General features: G+C 40.3%; 1 protein-coding gene across 3 annotated transcripts in view; it reads right to left on the bottom strand.

The window, feature by feature from the left end:
• Nucleotides 1-21,008, bottom strand: part of kcnd2 (potassium voltage-gated channel, Shal-related subfamily, member 2) — a 141,890-nt gene extending 120,882 nt beyond the window's left edge. Inside the window, exons 1-2 of one of the 3 annotated variants that reach the window (XM_048155963.1) lie at nt 17,484-21,008; nt 16,006-17,194 (exon numbers count right to left, since the gene is read on the bottom strand). In XM_048155963.1, coding sequence (XP_048011920.1) covers nt 16,006-17,117 — 1,112 coding nt within the window. In that variant the 5' untranslated portion in view covers nt 17,118-17,194; nt 17,484-21,008. The remainder of the gene's footprint in view (nt 1-16,005; nt 17,195-17,483) is intronic. The other 2 variants (XM_048155961.1, XM_048155962.1) reach the window with 2 other exon arrangements.
• Between the last annotated feature and the right edge of the window lie 213 nt (nt 21,009-21,221).

Here is a 21,221-nt window from a genome sequence, read left to right as displayed (position 1 = left end):
AGAATTGTGAGATATAAACTTGCAGTTGCGAGTTATAAAGTCCAATTTTGAGACTTTTTTTATCTCTCACAATTCTGCAAAAAGAATTGTCAGAATTGTGTGATATAAACTCGCAATTGTGAGAAATAAAGTCAGAATTGTGTGATATAAAGTTGCAATTGTGTTTTATAAAGTCAGAATTGTGACATTAACTCAGACGACTCAGGGATAGTTTATATCTTTATAACTCGCAATTGCGACTTTATATCTCGCAATTCTGACTTTATAACTTGCAATTGTGAGAAAAAAAAAGACAGAATTGTGAGATAAGTTTTTATTCAGTGGCAGAAACAAGCTTCCATAGAAAATGTATATATATAAAAAAAAGCTAAACAAGTGACGACAAAAAAAAAAAAAAAAAAAAAAATCAAAATACAGTCTATATGGAAACTATTATATATATGTATTATATTAGTATAACATTAGGTATAATAAGTATTACATTTTATATAAATAATATACAAACAATGTATTCACATATACACAAATATATGAGCAGTTTAAGAGTGCAGGGATGCAATGCTTCATGGCATACAATAGCAACTGCTGAGTTTTCTGCCACAGATTTCTTATCAGTGGATAGTTAATCACTGGGCTATTTTAAACATGATTCTGTAGAAATGAAGCTGAATTAATGCTGACAGATGGCTTCAACAGAAGCATATACCACCGATTAACAAACTGAGCAAACAGTAGCTTTTTCTTGAAAGGTTTCTACAGTACCATTAAAATATGTTTCTCTATGGGCAAAATAAATGGGATTTTTCTTTTACTATTGAAATCAGATCCAGGACATTTAAATAAACAGGCAGCAATTCTGTGTAAAGCCAGTTCTAATTAAAATTACAGCTATGGTTTTCATTTGTAGGTTCACACAGAATCTCTATTCTCCATGTCATCCAAAGCTCATTTTTTCCCTGCTGACTTCTAGGGACTGCAGCTCTTAGATTTCACCTGTTTCTTGCGGGCGCTTTCATGTCACCCCACGTTTCAGTCTGCTGGTTTTTTATCTAAAAGCTGGAGCGCGTTTATGTGTGCGAGGGGTGCGCCACAACACTCTGAAACCGTATTTATCTTTGTGTAATGGTACTTCATTGATATTCACAGCCGGCTGTGGATCAATGATCCCTGGCAATCTTGCTATTATTTCATTTCTTGTATCTAAAAGGCGTATCGAGGATTCAGCTAAATTGTTTTGAGCCCGTTTTGGCTGAGTCGTCACAAAGGCGCTGTGTGGGCTAAAGCACTGAAGTACAGGTTCCTACACACACACACACACATCAGTATTCACACAATAGCACAAACCCTGAGCCAATAACAGCAGCTAGGATCTCTCCCTCAGCCAATACAAAGCTACAACCATCCACAACCAGCCAATCAGAATGTATCAGGTATAAGAGTGTAGAAACCAGTCAAAATCACAGTTCATGCTAACTGTAAATAAATCTATAAGAGCATCAATATGAGATCCAAAAGAGTTAATGAGGGGCACATCAGGGCATAAAAAAATTATCTAAAAATCTTGTCAGGAAAAATATGTGCTTCAGGTGGAATCATTTAAATTAACTGTTTTTATTTAAGTCAGAAATATTATATAATCTGTAGGTCACATTGATACACCAGAAGGTCAGAATCATACATATTTGTTCAAAATAGTGTTGTCAAAAGTATTGATTGCGATACCAAGTCAGTACTGATATAAAAAAAAAAAATGACACTTTGAGCGCTGTTGAGCAAATTCGAAAACACCTTTGATTGGCAGTTGTGTTCACATGCTCATCAAATATGTCTGTGATTGACTACAATGATCAATGCTTCAAAAACATGTAAATAGATGTCAATGATGCTCTTCACCGAGCACTTAGACAGATACACATGGGACGTCTATATAGACGCCTACTTTCAAATGCTCCCGCTTTCAAAACGCTTTCAAATTAAAAAACTCCCATGTGCTTTCAAACGCTCCCGCGCGTTGATCATTGTAGCCAATCACAGACATAGCTGATGAGCGCATGAACACAATAGCCAATCAGAGGTGTTTACGAATCTGCTCAACAGTGCTCAAAGCAACGCATTAAAGGTGCCCTAGAATTAAAAATTTAATTTACCTTGGCATAGTTGAATAACAAGAGTTCAGTACATGGAAATGACATACAGTGAGTCTCAAACACCATTGTTTCCTCCTTCTTATGTAAATCTCATTTGTTTAAAAGACCTCCGAAGAACAGGCGAATCTCAACATAACACCGACTGTTACATAACAGTCGGGATCATTAATATGTATGACCCCAATATTTGCATATGCCAGCTCATGTTCAAGGCATTAGACAAGGGCAGCCAGTATTAACGTCTGGATCTGTGCACAGCTGAATCATCAGACTAGGTAAGCAAGCAAGAACAATAGCGAAAAATGGCAGATGGAGCAATAATAACTGACATGATCCATGATATCATGATATTTTTAGTGATATTTGTAAATTGTCTTTCTAAATGTTTCGTTAGCATGTTGCTAATGTACTGTTAAATGTGGTTAAAGTTACCATTGTTTCTTATTGTATTCACGGAGACAATTTTTTAAACACTTGCAGTCTGTATAATTCATAAACACAACTTCATTCTTTATAAATCTCTCCAACAGTGTGTAATGTTAGCTTTAGCCACGGAGTACTATCAAACTCATTCAGAATCAAATGTAAACATCCAAATAAATACAATACTTACGCGATAGGACATGCTGCATGACGAACACTTTGTAAAGATCCATTTTGAGGGTTATATTAGCTGTGTGAACTTGCTGTTTAAGGCAAGCACGAGAATTTAAAGGGGCCGCGCAACCTGAATCGGCGCATATTTAATGATGCCCCAAAATAGGTAGTTAAAAAATGAATTAAAAAAAAAAAAAAAAATCAATGGGGTATTTTGAGCTGAAACTTCACAGACACATTCAGGGGACACCTTAGACTTATATTACATCTTTTAAAAAGACGTTCTACGGCACCTTTAAAATTTCAGTACTGACTTGATATCGCGGTCAGTACTTTTGACAACTCTAGTTAAAAAACCCTAAATCAAGTGACTTTTTTTGAGTCATTGAATAATTCACGCCATTGATTCATTGGAAAACGCCGTTTCATTTGTTGCTCAGAGACATGCAATGGTTTTTCTTTGGCTTTGTTTGGAGCTATTTTTTCTAAAACGGACAAAGAAACTGGCAATATTGCATCTAAAATGTAAGTATAAAAGCATTATCACACTCACAATCAGGCTATTTGGAATAACAACACTTGCTATTTATATTTTATAGATCAAATATTTTATATAACTCTATTATTATTATTATATTATTATTACTACTACTATTATTAACAAACATATACACTGTTTATGAAAGCAGATTGTTGAAAATATAGACTGTTAGGTGAAAAATGAAACTGACAGATGTGGCGCTTTCCCCAATGGTTGAATTGGCAACCAAAGCAAAGACCAGTACTGTTCCCTTAGATCACAGCAGTGATTCTCTCTCTCTCTCCATCAGTTTGATGGATACCATAGAGACCAGCAAAAAACTCAACCATCACCATTTAGTTCCTCACACTGTGTGTGCTGAGGGCAGCGACCGAGCGTAATGCATTAGCCGCAAAATATAAAGTAGATTCAATTCAAGCGAGGCACACACACATCGCTTCCCAATGCAGCATGTCGTTTATTACCAAGACTGATGCGTTTGGAAATGAAGCGTAAAACCAAAACAGAGATTTTCTCTTTGAAAGCATAAAACTTTCTAATTACGCAGTGAAGTATGCTGATGTTTTTGACATACTCGCACACACATAGTTTAATTACTACGCTCTCGTGAATGGCACTCAAAAAGTTTGCAGATATTTATTGTGAAAAGTGTCATTTATTTGGCCCCTACGCCTCAGCAAAATCAGCGAGACTGAATAAAATAGAGCACTGTGTGAGTGAACGTTTACGAAAATCAAAAATAATCCTCTGAAGGTGATTCATGCATGTGTGCGTATGATAATTAGCTTACAGGAGTGATCGTCCTGGTGGGAGACACTATCAAGGCCGGACAGACGCGGAGTTTGCTGAATGTCAGGCGGTGAAGAGAATGGCAGCGATGTTTAAAACATGAGGCCACCACCGCAGTCCGCACTTCCCGTTCTTTCTCGCCATCTTCCATCTCACCTATCTTGGATTAAAGAGCACAACCTGTCCTCACATCGTTACAAAGTGCCGTCCGCAAGAAACTGTGAGCATTCAGCACATACTGTAATTTAGGGTTTCAATGTGGCCTGACCACACAACAACCCACACTCTATCTTCCTGACTGGCAGTTCATTACTGCGCATTTCCTGTAAGTGCAGGCGTGTATATTTGGACACAGCATCAGAGGTGTGTGTTACGGAGTGATTACGGCCTGTCGGAGAAGCAGAGAGAGGACAGTCGATGGTAAATAGATTCTGTGTTTTCCAATGATGTGTCATGGTGACATGTAACACTCTAAACGCCACCCTCCTCCCTCTCTCTCCGTCGCTCTCCTATTACGGTCGTTCTGTCCACATCGACCTCAGCTGTCCATCTTCACTGGCTTACCTTCACTGGAACGAAGACACTATATCTATAGTACAGGACACTGAGGAGGACACCCGAAACAGTTAACAAGAGCATCAAATTCAATGACCTAGATATCCAGAGCTGCTACAAGCACCTACTCACTCAGTAATTTCTCAATATACACCAAAAACCGGATTCAATTTTAGCTTGCTTTTCAGGTGACAGTGTACAACAAGCGCTAAATAAATTACACGCACCGCTCGATTGGACTTAAATAAGCAATTCCAGAAGCAATCTGAAGTCTTCGCACTTTCAAAATAATTTAAATAATACCTGACGTATCAAATGCGTCGCTAACAGCATTTCTAGAAACACACTTAGTCAAAAAAATCACAATCTCTCATTGGCCGTTCCGATGCATCATTCTAAGTTGGCATGTGATTGTGCAGAAAGGTCAACACTACAAAAAATGCTTGTCTTACTTAGTATTTTTGTCTTGTTTCCAGTCCAAATATCTAAAAATTCTTAAATCAAGATGCATTTATTTAAGTAGTAAAATGCCATAAGATAGTATGTCTTGTTTTCTAAATAAGTGATAAGTTATTTCCCCACAAAACAAGACATAATATCGTATGTCATTTTACCCATCTATTAAATGCATCTTGATTTAAGAATTTTTAGATATTTAGATTGGAAACAAGACAAAAATACTAAGTAAGAAAAGCATTTTTTTGCACTGACACCAACAGGAGTCATTTATATCAAAATATAACATTAGAAATGTAAAGACTACATCTTTATGGTTTTATATCAAAGAATTGCACCTTGTTTGACCATAAACATCTTAAAATCATGTCATCTTTGGGATTAATCTATAATGCAATTCTAATCCAATAAAAAAGCCAAATCAAAGAATGTATTCACTCAGATTCAGAGGAAATAATACATACAGTACGTGTGTCACGTTTGAATGTCAAAGAGGATGAAGCGTGTGTTTAAAGTACAGGACACTGAGCCGTAATGTAATGAGACCTGTTAGTTTACCAATACAGCTTGTGTTTCTCTGAACCCAGTCACCTGAGAAGTATTCCTGTGTGCGCTTTCCCAGTTCTAAAATTATCTTGAGGTATAGGGAAGGATATAGAACATTCCTCTTTGAGTGCTTTTTGTTAAAAACAAATAAAACAACCATGTGTGCAGTAATGTACTTACAGTGGAAGTCTATAGGGAACTGGTAAAAAAGTTAAAATACACACTATTTTAAAGTATAGCAACAAGACTAAACGTGTGAACACGAGAATAGTGCTGAATTTATTTCAGTCAAGACCATGTAAACCTGGTCACTAGACTGTTATCATTGTAAAAACACCCAAAGGAATTACAATGGTAATGCAAAACCACCTAGAACTGTAGTGGCACAGCTAAAAGGTCAATTTAGAAACTTTAAAGCTCAAATAACACATTTTTAACTGGAAAAATATGCATGTTAAACAGTCTAAACTCCAGGAATGGTCCATTGCATTTCTATAAACACAATTTTTACAGATTCTTACATGTCAAATTGCAGTATTGAACCCAGAACATTGCTGTAAGACAGGGAAATAAATCTAAAATGGGAAATGTTTGGGATTTATGCATTAGCACTGCTGACTTTTCAGTCTGTGGGTGCTCCAATTTGAGCTGAAAAATTGATTGTGCCTTAAAGCAAAGAAACGAACAACAGAAGGAAAATGAGGAAAATAAAGCGACAATAAGGAAAAGAGAGACAGGTGTGTCATAAGGTGCGTAATGGCCTATTCAAGTGTTTGTATCACAAACCGTAAAATCAGTGTCCCCCCTAGTGTTCTGCCTGACTTGCAGCAGTTACATGGCATCCTCCCACTGATTCACTCCATTTGAGTCCAAATCGTAAAGACCAACAAAGGCCTCCCTGCCGGCCTGCTTTAGATTCACACTGACAGGAAAAAATTAATGCAAGTGATCTATTTAGACTGACTGTACAGCATCTCTCTACTGGAATAACATAACTGCCTAATAACATAATGCAATGAACACAAAACAAACAGACAAGCAACATTCAGCCTGTTCCAGCTGTATGTTCAAGAAAAAGATAAAGTCAGCATTCAAAGGTCAGTTAAGAAAGAAATATGTCTTAACTTAACAATAGGCTGCACATATGCATGAAAGATCAACGTGTAAAAACTGTAAATTGTTTAAGGCAAGCGTCTCTATTACTATATCTCAAAAAATGTAATATTACTTTAAAAGCTAATTCTGCACTGTTTGCACTAGAGACACTCTAGCTGGCGAGAACAGATTATGTTTTGATGGATAAATTACAACACCCAGGCACCTCTAACAACTTCTTTGGAAAATTTACAATATATCATCCAGCAAAATTATTAAATCAACATCTGTGGCATTGCATGAAAAGATTTTGTGAAAATGGGTCAAGTTAAAAGGTCTAAAGGGAGTGAGTTCAGAAACACACACACAGGTGCAGGATACTGCAGGCTCATTGATTGTCAGTTTGTCTTTCTCGTGTCATTCTGCATGCTGTGAGCATGTTTGCAAGCTGTTAAAGGCTGCTTTCAGATCAGTTTTAGCAGGTCATCTCTTCTGTACCTAGTGAGGCATAATCAATGTACACTGACAAAAAGCCAACTCTAGACTGATGGCCGTCTCTCCCGCTGTCTTTAAAAACTATTCAGCAGGGCTGTAATGAAGACACATCCGTCTATCACAGGAGATCTCCATATGAAAGGGCAAATTTATATTCACTACCCCACTTCACTCTGTTTCTGCTATTAGCAGGCTTTAGAAAAACACTCCAGCTCCCTTTTGAATTTCAGCCAATTCATTATAATTTCACCCCAAAACATACACACTCTCGCTCACTCTCTTTCAATACAGAGGATCAAATCAATACATTCATCTAGGACTTCTCAAGGTGTCTTCATGAATTTTTGAATTATTCTGCTTTGGGGTGAAAAAATAAAAGAGAAACAGGAAAAAGAAAGCGCTACACAGATGAATGCATTAATTCAATTAGTCCAGTGCAGACCAGAGCACTGCACAGGAAACACACACAGAGCAAAATAATAGGAAATAGCAGTCCACAATCTTAATTGCACACAAATCAAATCAGTCATGACCTGGAGAAGATAACGGACACATAGAACAAGAGGAGATGAGCCGTGGAAAAGGGAAGAATTCCACATTTGTGCTTGTGCTTCTGACTGATAGATTAATAAAATGAGGATGGATCTAGCAAATATGGGGGATCAAGGCTGTGCTTGTATGTGGACTTGAGCGGAAGAATGATATGAAGGTGTGTGGTGGGCTTCTGTTGGTCTAAAGTTGCCATTTTACATTTTTCCCCTTTTTGCTGTGACAAAAGTAAAACTGTGGGTTAAGGAATCTCTAAAAAGTGCAAGTTTGAAATATCTCTTATCATATGGGGGATAGCCTTGGGTTACAAAGCCTCACAGTAACCCCAAACTGTGGTGTCAAAGATATACCAACGCTAGCTTTGTACGTATTTTACGAGGTGGCTAATTCGTACGAATTTGTGCGACCTCACTCATACAACCTCACTCAAACGATTTTGTACGATTTGTCTAGACCCCAGTAATGAGTCGGTTTAGGGGCAGGATTAGGGGTGGTCCTTCGTACAAATTTCTACGAATTAGCCACCTCGTAAAATACTTACGATTTTCCACAAATCGTACAAATTCGTTCGAGTGATGTCGTACGAGTTTGTACGAATTAGCCAACTCATAAAATATGTATGAATTGCTGTGAGATCGAGTTGTATGGCGTCAAGTATGAACAGTCTAAAACATGGAACAAGTTAAAAACTACCTGTATTTTTTTTTTTTTTTTTTTTTTTAACTTTTATGGGTTAAAAATAACCTTAACCAGGGGTTAATAAGACATTTGTACAGTGTTAAATTTAGTGTCTAAAATTGTTTCTCGCAAAAAACATGGGGATCAGAAACAAAAAGTGAAACTTCTAAAAGTTGTAGTATTTAGAGGCAGGGTTAGGGGTGGTCCTTCGTACGAATTCCTACAAATTAGCTACCTCGTAAAATGCGTACGATTTTCCACAAATCGTACAACTTCATTCAAGTGAGGTCGTACGAATTAGCCACCTCGTAAAATATGTACAAATTGCAGTGAGATCAGGTTGGATATACGGTGTCAAGTATGAACATTCTAAAACATGGAACTGGATATTAAAGGAACACTCCACTTTTTTTGAAAATAGACTCATTTTCCAACACCCCTAGAGTTAAACAGTTGAATTTTACCGTTTTCGAATCCATTCAGCTGATCTCCGGGTCTGGTGGTACCACTTTTAGCATAGCTTAGCATAGTTCATTGAATCTGATTAGACCAATAGCAGTATTTTTCCTATTTAAAACTTGACTCTTCTGTAGTTACATCGTGTACTAAGACAGATAAAATGAGACTATTTTAAAAAAAAGTGGAGTGTTCCTTTAAGGGTAAAAAACTAGCTTAATTATTTTTACTTTTATGGGTTAAAAATAACCTTAACCAGGGGTTAAAAAGACATTAGTACAGGGTTAAATGCAGCTGTCTAAAATTGTATCTAGCCAAAAAACGTGGGGATGGGGAACAAAAAGTGAAACTTCTAAAAGTTGTAGTGTCACTATTCCCCTTTATCTGGAAGTGAATTTGTCTAAACACAGAGCTGATCTGATTCCAGCATCTCAATCCTGGATCTCATTCAAGCGAACATAAATCATCATGGGGAAAAAAGGTCTATACTTTTGAAGTTTTACATTCCACTCACTCTCACAATATCTGTCATTTCGAGCAGCCACTGAACAAGGGCGTATTTTGATTTTTAATGTTTTGATGTGTGCTAAGACGTGTGTGTGATTTAAAGCACTTAAAACTTGCAATGCCAGTACTTGCTACCACAGTAATGGTACTGTAGGCCAAGTAATTAAAAAATCCAAATGAAAAAAAGAACATACTTAATTGGAAGAGGAGGGGGAAGAAAGCCCTCTGTCCGTTACATTCAAGTGATTAAAGGCAGCCATCTGAGGAGAGAATGCTCCACTTTAAATGCATTTTTATGGTGTTTGAACCATCACAGAGAAGGCAAATGAAGACAGAGAGAGAAAGTGAATAAAAATGTGGAGTAAAAGAAGGGATGAGGAAGAAAAAAAGATAGTTGAGAAAGAGAGAGAGACACAGAACGAGAGTTAAGGAGAGAGACGCTAGTCCAATTAGCCTCTCGGTGTGGAGTAATAGCGCGAGTATGAAATGGATGGATGAATAGAGTTAGCGCCTCTACAGCAACACCACAGGGGTTATTCCACATGACAAAGAGCCTTTAATTACCTCATTCTAGGCTCTTTATTTCCCTGTGGCTGTGCCACTGTGTAAATCTTTCAAATACAGCTTTTCTCTTGTGCTCCTATTTGAGCCATGAAACATGTCATGTGCATCTGTGGAGCAAAAAATGTTGGTCTTTTTTTTCTTCTCTGCAACCATTATATGAAATACTTGTTACATTTGGGGAATGCAGCAATCATAAACCGGACCTCTGTGATACATTGTGAGCCCATAAGCCAGAGGAGGTTATTTGTGGCCAAATGCACAACTTCAAACAGTGATTCTCACCTAAAGTGTTTAAAGGGATAGTTCACCCAAAAAAGAAACTTTTACGCAACCTCATGGTTCAAAACCAATATGACATCCTTTCTTCTGTGTAACACAAAAGCAGTGAAAGACAATGGGGTTGTTCATTGTCATACAGGTTTGGAACAACATTAGGTGACAGAATTTTACGATGAACTGTACCTTCAATGAGCCCAGTGTTATGGTCTGGGTGTATATTACGACCATGTATGTTAAGTCCCAATTTGGGGTTTCCATGAGATCTGCATTTGTGGGGAGAGTGACGAAGGCGACTATATGCTGTGCCATTCTGTTTTGGTTTGTGTTTTTCTTTAAACAAAATACAAGCGTTAACAGTAACCTGTCATGTGGATCATTTACAATGCACTATAGGTTACACCAGAACAGGGGCATTAAGTCTTTCCAGTTGTGTCTTAGGTGGACGCATCTGAGTGGCCCGGGATCATCAATAATAAACCTGCATCATTGCATTTCTCCGGGGCAGTGCTCTTGCTGTGTGATGCCTGGTCAAGTTGTGCTAATCAGGGTAACCCAACACCGGCATGCTCTTTCAGACACAATAATGAGTCCCTTTCACATGTTGTACCATGGCCTGACCTTACTACAACCCTGTTGGCATGACCTCTCAAAGAAACAACCTTTCGCTCTGTTCACAGTGTTGAAAACCACACCAAAGCCTTTGGTCATGCACTATGAACTCATGATCTTTTCCCTTAGAAGAAATTAAGCCTATTGCTTAACCCGCGGTGACAACAATGAATATCAAAGATTAATCCACCAAATCGCCATTCTGTGTGACATATCCTAGGGAGGAGGTACATAGCTGGCGGGCGTTGAAGCCTCTGGCCTTAACTGACCTGATGCGGGGTGACTTCAGAGAGTTTAATAGACTCTCTACGTTACTCCATCAATCTCTTTACAACCTCTCGGTAGGACTCTTTATGTGGCTTCATAACCCCGTAGGAGAAGGGGGATGAGAGGATGAAAAAGGTTTGGAAGATGGGAGAATGAACTGAGAGAAGAGCATTTCAGTGAAAAGAATGATGGGTACTGTAGAGGATCATGGGGGCATTTCATTTACAAGACATTATCATTGTACCCGAGTGCTTTAAAGCTGATGTATTTACCCCTCTTCACCGTTCTCTCTCTCCCTCACACTCATATCTGCATGTCTTCAGCTCTGACAGCTGCTCACTTAATAGATCCCGTTTGACAGTGCATAAGCCAATTAAAATGCCGCTGATTTAATTGAGCTGGGCAAAATCAGCCTATGCCAGAAAATGAGTCCATTAAAGAGGCGATAGGGGCCAGTGAAGCGGAGGCCATTCGTGCTGTGAACCAAAGTCACGTCCCATCCCTTGTCTCCTCCCTCTCGGCTCTGTGCATTCCCATTTGGGAAGAGCAGAACTCTGTGAGGGCTGAATGTTGATGCCGGATTACAGGCAAATTAGAGTCAATGAATGGATTTGTTCTGTTGCTTCAGCAAATGAGTCTAAAGCAGGGTATCCAATCCTGCTCCGGGAGGGCCGCAGTCCAGCAGAGTTTAGCTCCATCCCTAATTAAACACACCTTAACCAGATAATCAAGGTATCTAGGATCTCTAAAAACTTTGGAGCTAAACTTTGCAGGATGCAGGATTGGACACCCCTGGTCTAAAGGTATGTCATGAGCTGCATTTCCACCAAAATTACCTGGAACAATTTGTCCCAGGAACTTTTTTTCCCCAGACCTGTTGCTGTTTGCAGGGGCTTTTGCAGCAGTTAGTTCTAGGAACTAGCCACAAGGGTGGTTCCTTGAGAACTAATAGTTCTCCTAGGGCCATTTACCTGGATGCCTTCGCACCGCCAGTAGGAACTATGAAATGACGTAAGCTGTGCTTGTTGTTGTGACTTTTATTTTGACGGCGCTGAGAATGCCAGAGCCTGAGCACACTGCGCTCACTTTCTCCGTCTTCACTAGTTTATGATTTATTTAACAGTCTGTCTAACATGGTAATAGATAGAACTTTTATACAATGAAAGACAGTATATGAAAAAGTATTAGTGTTTGCTGTGTGGTTGATATCCAATGTCACTAGCTGAGTAGAAATAATACATAATCATGTTTTGCTTGGTCCAAAGTTGCGTTGGATTTTCTCCTTAACTCGAGAGGTCCATCTGTCATTGTTTTCCATGTTCATAGAGTTTGTGGAGTTAATATATAAGCTATGAACTCTGTGTGTACACGGCTTTTTTTAAAATGGGGGGTGCTGGTGTTTCATGTGCCTTCGGCCAATCAATATACACTTAGGTCACTGGTAGTTCCTACAGTGCTGGTTTAGACCCTACTCTGAAGTAGGAGCTAATTTAGTTCCCCCAAAATTGTTCCTGGTTCCTGCGGTGCGAACACAGCTAAACCTACAGCTTAAACAGCTTAATACTCCCGGCAATAGTTCTAGGAACTATGAAAAGGTTCCTCCAGTGCAAAAGCCCCTTGCCTTTCCATTGCGATCTAAAGTGAACTCAACCAATTAGCATGTTCAGCACCCAAGTCCCACCCCCAAAAGTTCTTTGAAAAAGTACTACCTCATGAGCAGGGACTTTCTAAGGGGAGATTTTTACCCAGAACTTCATTTAGACAATGAGTACCACCCCAAAGTCCCTAGGGAAAATTCCTGATGAGGTGGAAACGCGGCTATGGTCAGGATTGCAGTTACTATAAGTTTAAATACTCGAGTAAACATTGTGACATATTGTTGAATAAATAACTCTGGAACTTCTGAGCCAGGTTTAAAAGAACCTCCATGCAGTTTCTGTTCTCACCACCATATTATTAAGCCAATTGGGAGATAACCAGCATATCTTACATTACCAGACAGTAAAGCTCTAAGCATACTTTAAGCACAGCCAGAGATAAAAGAAGCCACTTCATCTAGATCAAAATTAGACGGAGATGAGCAGCAGTCCCTGATGCGTATATCCATAACTTTGAGGGCTAAAGCTGGCTGAGGCATTCAGGTATCTTATGTGGAGTTCTGCACGATAGAGGCTATCTTTACGGATAATTAAAATTCTCAATCATTCTCATGTGGACAGATTGAAGACGCCTGAGGGTTGAGTATAATCTAGCAAGCGTGACTTTCACTTCAGTGCTGGTTTTTATCTCAGTAAAACCTCACTGATAGTCAAAATGTTCTCAAACTTCAATTGCACTTTGGTAAAGGAACATCACATGGCTTCATTACTAGTAATCCAAACCCAAAACCAGGTTCACATAATCTAAAGCATAAATCCTTCCCCTTGCTCTCTGAGAAATGGATCCATCCCTGTCATCCAGTCTAGGAAATGAGACATTAAAAAGTGATGCATACCTTTAGAGAGCCAGGCTCTTGTTCAATCAGTTCAGGTAAAGTCGTTTAGCAATGCCTGGACTGGCCTCTCACTCAAGTGTGTGTTTAAGGAGAAATGGGAAGGGAATGAGATTTCAGATATGACAAAGGGGTAATGGATGAACTCAACAAGTAAAGGACAACGAGAAGATGAGATCTCAAGCCTAAGAGGCAAGGTTTCTCCTTACCCTACTCTCTCTGTGATATCTACAAGGGGATTTTTTTTTTTCCCTTTTTAAGATCAAACTGTAGCCACTCAAACATGAAATAGTCTTAAGACAGAGCCCGATTTCATATCCCAAGCTTTGGCTATTGCTCATCACAGGATGAACTTGACTTTACCAGGTCAGATCTCTGCTGTAGCGACAGCCCCCCTGCGTGCTCCTCTTGATGGGCTCACTGAGGCAATGCAATAAAATCTGAAATGAGGAACAGCATGCCTGCCTGCAGAGAGAGGAGATGAGTATATGGGCCGCATCACTGAAGCCCTGCAGCTGTGGGTCTGTTTGGAAGACGGTTCATAACCAGCTGGCTCCAACAAGTCATCATCTCACCCAAACACACACACACACACACACACACACTGCGTTCCTAACATTAAGACAGTGTTGAGCATCAGCCGTAATTTCATTTTCTCATTGATGTCATCCGATTTGACAGGCAAGAAGCGGCAGGACACAAATTGCACACATAAGATGTGCCGATATGCTCTTTCTCTCACTCATACTGGATTTCTTTCCCCCCCTTCATTCCTGCTGTCTCCAAACTTCATATTTTCTTTATAGGGCAATGCAGACCTGACAGGAAAGTAGAGGGGGAATGAGAATGATTCGATCTCTTTATATATCACAGGGACATGCACAACCTCTGACAACCTCATTTTGTTATTATTAAAGATTCATAGTGTCTAAAGGAGGAACTTCTGACATTTCTTGTGTCAAAGACAACAGTCACATTCAGTGTGTCAAGGACTATATTCAGACATGAAATCATATACAAAGAGAAGCAGACAGTTGCTGTGAACCACACATTGTTGAACTAGAGTATAAAACGAGTCCCAATTCAAAACTAAAAACTCCATAACCAATCACATTTACCTCTGAAAGGTGCATCATATCAGCCAGGCACAGGCGTCAGATTGATGCTCGCAGTACCCGTTATGACACACACAGTAATGCACTTCAAAGGCGTGCCGATCAAAGCGCGGGATGTGTACTGTAGCATGCGGCTTGATTAATCCCCTCGAGTGTGACTCAGGACTGTGTCGGCCCGCCAGCAAAGACTTGGTCGTCTCCCGAGCAGCAGAGTGCAGCCGTGGGGCGACCGCAACATGCGGCGGGCAGATTCAGCACCATGGAGAGCACCCATTCAGCACAGGTGGGAGGCTCAGAGAAGCCATGCTGAGGTGTCGAGTGATGGGATTAATGAATGAATAACACATCAATATGCAATGCATTATTGTAATCGCCTTCAGTGCTTAATGTCACATGAATCAACTATGTCTCTCTGTGTTCATTGACTGTGTGGAAATTACTACATTCTGCCAAAGGCGTATTGACATGGTTAGTTATAAACAAGCAAGGCTTCCAAAGGACAGAAGAGTCTGTGCCTACTTGTGAGGTGTCATATGACAGATACACACTTTCTCCTTTACAGTGATTAAATTCAGAGATATAAGAGAGAAATATTATTAAAAACTCTAAAATCTAATTTCCTAAACTGTCAGAAACTGATCAAATGCAGTGTTCCAGGCATCCACACAAATTGATGTTCATTATTAATCTAAATATTCATTAACATCTTGCTGAAGGTTTTTATATATTTTATAGCACACGTACATCTCAGAGACATCTATTTGATGTGCGTGATTACATCTGGACTAAAATAAAGTAAAATACATTACAAACTATTTAATAATATAAAAATGTTATTTAATTTATTCATAAAACTGCAATATAAAATAGTATAGAAAATTAAAAAAGTATATAACTACAAAAAAAGTAATTTTATGTTTGTTTGTTTGCTTTTTAAATAAAATAACCTTGTGGTGTGTGTGCATATGGCACTAAATATCGCAGAAAAATTTAATTAAATTAAATAACTGTATAGATCTTGTCTTTTCAAGCAATGAGGCAGTAACGGATAGCCTCTGTCTCACCGGCCAGAGGGAGGAGAGAGACAGAGGAGGTCTATTTCTTTGATTTATATCACTTTTATTGATCTCCCCTGCCCTTGATGTATTCCATCTCCAGCTCAACTTTTCACGCATTGGTGTAAAAGGGCTGCTTTGAAGCAGTCATGACAGAAGATCATGCGCACACGCTCATTCCCCAAGTTTGCGCATCACAACAACATCTACTCACCCCAGCGTTGTCATGGTGACGATGGTGTACCAGAAAGCCGCCGGTATGCTGGTGAACTTGCTAGCGGAGGAGCCCTTCTCTGCGTAGAACATAACGGTAGCAAAGATGATGATGGCCATGGTGAGCGAGAAGAGCAGGAAGCCCAGCTCGGACGCGCAGCTCTTGAGCGTGTACCCCAGGATGCGCAGTCCCGCGGAGTGCCGCGAAAATTTGAAAATCCGAAAGACCCTGAAGACCCTGAGGGTGACGAAGGCCCCGCTTACGTCCTCGTTGTCCGTCATGACCAGGCCTATGTAGTAAGGCATGATGGCCACCACGTCGATGATGCTCATTACGCTCTTGACAAACTTGTACCTGCTGGGCGCGGCGATCAGACGCAGCAGGTACTCAACAGTGAAGATCATGACACAGGCCGTATCCAAACAGAAGAACGCGAGGGCGTAGCGCTCTCCGCACGAGATCTCCTTCGCCCGGTTTGGCGCGCTGCCGCACGGGACCGTCTCCACCACATTGGCCATAACGGAGACGGCGATGAAAAAGCCTGTGACGTAATAAAACACCAGCGCCATGGTGCTCGTGTGCGGGTTCTCAAACGCGCGCCACATGGACTCGCGGAACGACATATCCGGCGGCACCATATCTTTGCTGTTGTCGTTCTCCTCATCGTCTTGAATCCTCTCCGTGTTCTCCCTCCTGCGATCTTTGTACTCCTCATAACAGCAGTCCCCTATTATCTCAGGAATGATGCCGAAGAAGGCCAGCTCCTCGTCATAGGCGGAGATGCACTCGTGGCGAGGGTAGTGCAGCTTCCCGGTTCGGTAGAAGTTGAGGATGTGCCTGAAGATGTCCGGGTCGCGGTCGAAAAAGTACTCGTTGGTTTCCTCGTGGAAGAAGAAGTCGCGCTCTGTGCTTCCCAGTAAGGTGTCAGGGTACCTCTCCAAAGTATTCCGCCAAGTTTGAAACCTAGTGCCGCTGACATTCAAGATGATCAGGCCGTCCTGACCTCGCCTCTTTTCTCGTGGAGGCGGCGGCATCGGGGCGCTCGCCACGGGCATCCATCCTATGGCCGCGGCGCGCGCGAACGGTAGCCACGCGGCGACTCCGGCTGCCATGCTGACCCAATGTGCGCGACCCGGTGAGACTGAAGCAGGCTTTGCGCTCACAGATCCGGCACGAACAGAAAGGACATCTGGAGAGACACAATGCGCAATCACTTCATGTAAAGTTCAAGGAAGACTATTTCTCGCGCCTAGCAGAACATTGCACAATGAGCCATATTATTTATCAAGATCAAAGCAGTCGAATGGCAAGGTGGAATTACAGTGAGTGCAGAAAGGAATGGTGGTGTTTGTATGCATGCGTAAAAAAGACCGCCTTTTCGCTCATACATGAATGGCTGAGAATGCACCGCATCTATTTTTTTAATTATTTTGTTTTACAGTGTAACCTACTGCTCATGAGCAAGAGACATAACTCACCTCCTCATAAATGGATTTTGATGCAAAAGTGCAGTTTTTTACACACAGATCATCAGTTATAGTCCACTTTGAATCGCTGTTCCGCCGTTACGCACAAATAAGTATCCGAAATGCGCTCTCGGAGGTGTTCTAGAGCAAATGCAACAAGTTTAGAAGTCAGGTTCAGGATTCACGTTGTCCAAGGACATCCTTTTTACCGGCTAAAGCTTTTGTGTTTCACACTGGAGAAACCTGCCACAGTGGTCCTTTCATAGGAAGAAAAGACCACCCTGGCGAGTGCGCGCTCTGTGTTTCAAAAGCAGAGAATGTCACTTTCCTATACGCTTCTGTTAAATATAATCCAATGACCCGAGAACTGTTTGGCAAGGTCTGCCTGTAGCCCGAACAAAAAGTGAACCCGCAACAAATGATTCGCTGGAAGTTGCTTCATCCGCTACCGACGAAGATCTGTGAGTCTGCGGTGGAGCCCAAGTTGCTTCTGCTCACGGCGCATTGGAGGCGTGTCACGTGCTACGGGCATCGGTTAACACATATGAATGTAACACAGCCTGTGTGAATGGTGCATAATGTACCACGAGTAGTGTTACATTTAAATGCTTAGCATTTGTCTCTCTTATAAAAGGAAAAGCGAACACCCTATAGAGCGCATTGTGTAAAGTTATTCAGTGGCTTTCTTTGAAATATTATTAAATAGAGTTTCGCTGGAACTCAATGAAGTGTTGAATGACGTGCTCAGAGACTGGGAGGAAAGCGTTGCGGATATTTTTACGTCTCAGGTTATCGATTCACACATTCAGCGCTGCTATATGTTCAGTGGGGGAAGCCGCTAGATGGAGACAGTTTTCAGAGGTGAGAGTAGATCAGAGCTGTAAGAGCGAACGGATTCGAGTCATGCGAAGGTCTCTTACTGTGACAAACACAATCAGCAAGCTCAAAATGAGATTATCTATGTTGCAGCTCTCTATACATGGGTCAATGACAAATAAGGATGTCCGAGACGATAAAAGGAGAAATGCTGTACGTGATCTTTTTTAATGTGTATTTATAAACGTGTGATTTTGTGAGGAACTGCGTCGACATTATACCAAAACAAATTCATTCAAATATAAGAAAGAAATTTGGCTAATCATGTGATTAATCCACACTGACGGACACGCGTCTTTCAGATATCCTATATACTTAAAACAAAACTGAAATTAGAAATAATAATCGAATAGATTCGGACAAAACTATGTTTTTGTTTTTAACTTATGGACTGTGATTTCTGAGATAATACCTCAGTCGGCGCAGCTTCTGACAAAATCGACTTTACCAAAAATGATTTAAGCTCGTGAACCAAAACAGCTGCGGCAGCTCAGAGCGCCATGCGTGTTTGTGTGCGCGTCCCCGTGATGAATTTCCTGGCGCAGGGCCTCCCTCTTCTTCATTGCCTTCCAAATTAGTCACGTAGACGTATCACAGATTAAATGTTGCGAGAGAAAAATAGAGTTTTGATCTCAAAGGCTTGCTGGGGCTGGTTTTCTTTCAGCACCATGGACAGCGACCAACCACAGTTGCACTGCCGCCTTATTGATTATTGGCATCGCGATTCACGCGCTAATAGACAATTTGCACTAACTTTAGGGTTTATTTCCTTTCTTTCTTTTCCCATTTGTTACAGTGCTTGAAATGCAGATCTGCAAACCACGTAATGCACATTCTGTTCGCACCTTGTTTTTCGCTTCATGCTATAGCCTGCCGGACATGACGCGGATTTAACGCGCATCTCATCTTCTCACAACTATTTAAAGTTAATTTAAGACACAGAACTCGATACAGGCGCGCGTCTTTCTGTGCACATGAGTTGTGTGTGGCATTGACAGACAGCGTGTTCTCGCTTGTCTTGTGGTGCTTTAATGGTTTAAAAGCATTTGCGTGAATAAGAGTGTGATCTTATAATGTAACGCTAGTCAAATTAAGGTCACATTAAAACCCTGTTAAACAAACCCTGTTTGAAAACTATTCAAACATTTTTATCTGTTCTGGCTTAGTTTACCCTTAACAGTGTTGAAACACATTCAAATCCCATATAAAATAATACTTTGACCTTCTGACCATCAAAATGGCTGTTGATGCAGAATTTTAATTAAGCAGAACTTTTCTTTAGCTGCCTTACAAGCACTGCTATTTCCTTCAAGAAAAGCAAATCTACTTTAGGAATGTCACAGGCAACCCACACTTGCCTTTGCACAAAACCACACCATGGCAAACTTAATTCATTTCCACAGCTAACAGGATTCCCTAATTTGAGCATTCTGTACCATGGCCTTGCACAGTTTTAAACTGAATGAACCAGAATAGAAGTGTTCGGCGCCATCGTAGTCAATTTAGTGACTTTTGTTCAGAGCATTTTCCTGCCTCGGGTTGTTAGAGAAATGGCGCCAAAATATAACAGGCACCGGTGTCACCATGGTTACCAGTCACATCTATTTCAGTCCCGTGAGCTAAACCTGACAGTGTTGATGTATGCGTTTGCACGCCACTCTGGAGAATCTGCAATCGCCTTAGCATGACAAAACTCACACCTCAGTCGAAACTTAGAACATCTAACTTTCCCACTGGGGATAACACTCTGAATCTGCAATGGACCTTTGAGCTTGGGTTAGATGTGGTGCATCGGCCCACGGCAGACGGTATAAGTGTCAGACCACAGCTGAATAGATACTTATTAATCTATACAGAAAATGAAATGGAACATCTTTATTCAAAGTCTTTACGCTGGAGGTCAAACCATAGAGACATGCTTATTAGAAATGATCCTTATCATTGGAGACTGGACTACGAGGACATCAAAAGGGCGGTTTCAGCATGCATGGGAGTTGGATATGACTTTAACTGACTGCCTGATCAGAGTATTTGAAATTCTGCACAGTTGATGTGGAGCTTTTCAACATTTATTATGTTTGAAACTTCTCTCTCAGACCAAACATTATTTTGCTGGTCATGTTATGCCTGCAGGAATGCTGAATTGAATCAAAAATAATGATTGAAAGGTCTTTATTTTGGTCTATGGACAGGAGCGTAAACAGTACCAGTCAGGACCATTTGGACCGGAGTAAATAAATATTTTTTCATATAAATGATAAATGAAGATTCTGTCATCGTTTACTCACCCTCATGTCATTCTAAACCTTACTTTCTTCTGTGGATCACAAAAACAATATTTGAAAGTTCTTTTTTTTGTCCATCTAATGAAAGTTAATAGGGTCCAGTGGGGTTGTTGGACCTCACTGACTTTAATTATTTGGACAAAAACAGTAGAAACATTCTTCAAAAATAAATAAATAAAATTATGTTCACACAAGAAAGAAAGTCATACTTTCACTGTGGTTTTGCTAAGACATTCCTTTCCGAAAATGTAGTCTTGGCCCTATCCCTACCCCTAAACCTAACCCTATCCATAAGTTATCCCTAAAATCATAGGGAAATGATAGGTGAATAACAATGATTTAGAAGCACCTAACCCTGGTTGTAAGCCAAAACTTGACAAACTGTAAACAAGTTCCTCAAATCTGATTGCTTGTTTGGAATGTTGTTCCAGGATCAACAAAGATGTTGATCCAGGAACATGTTGTAATTGGTGAAATCAGGTTCTCCAAAGTCCGACAGGTTTAGAACGACTCAAGGGTGAGTAAATGACAATTTCCATTTTTGGAAATTAAACCACATTATGTGCACTCAGAAAACCATATATCAGAA

Source organism: Megalobrama amblycephala, linkage group LG14 (assembly GCF_018812025.1).
Source record: "Megalobrama amblycephala isolate DHTTF-2021 linkage group LG14, ASM1881202v1, whole genome shotgun sequence".
Taxonomy (NCBI): Eukaryota; Metazoa; Chordata; class Actinopteri; order Cypriniformes; family Xenocyprididae; genus Megalobrama; species Megalobrama amblycephala.
Note: the sequence above shows the minus strand (reverse complement) of the source record. Positions and strands in the feature narration are given on the sequence as shown.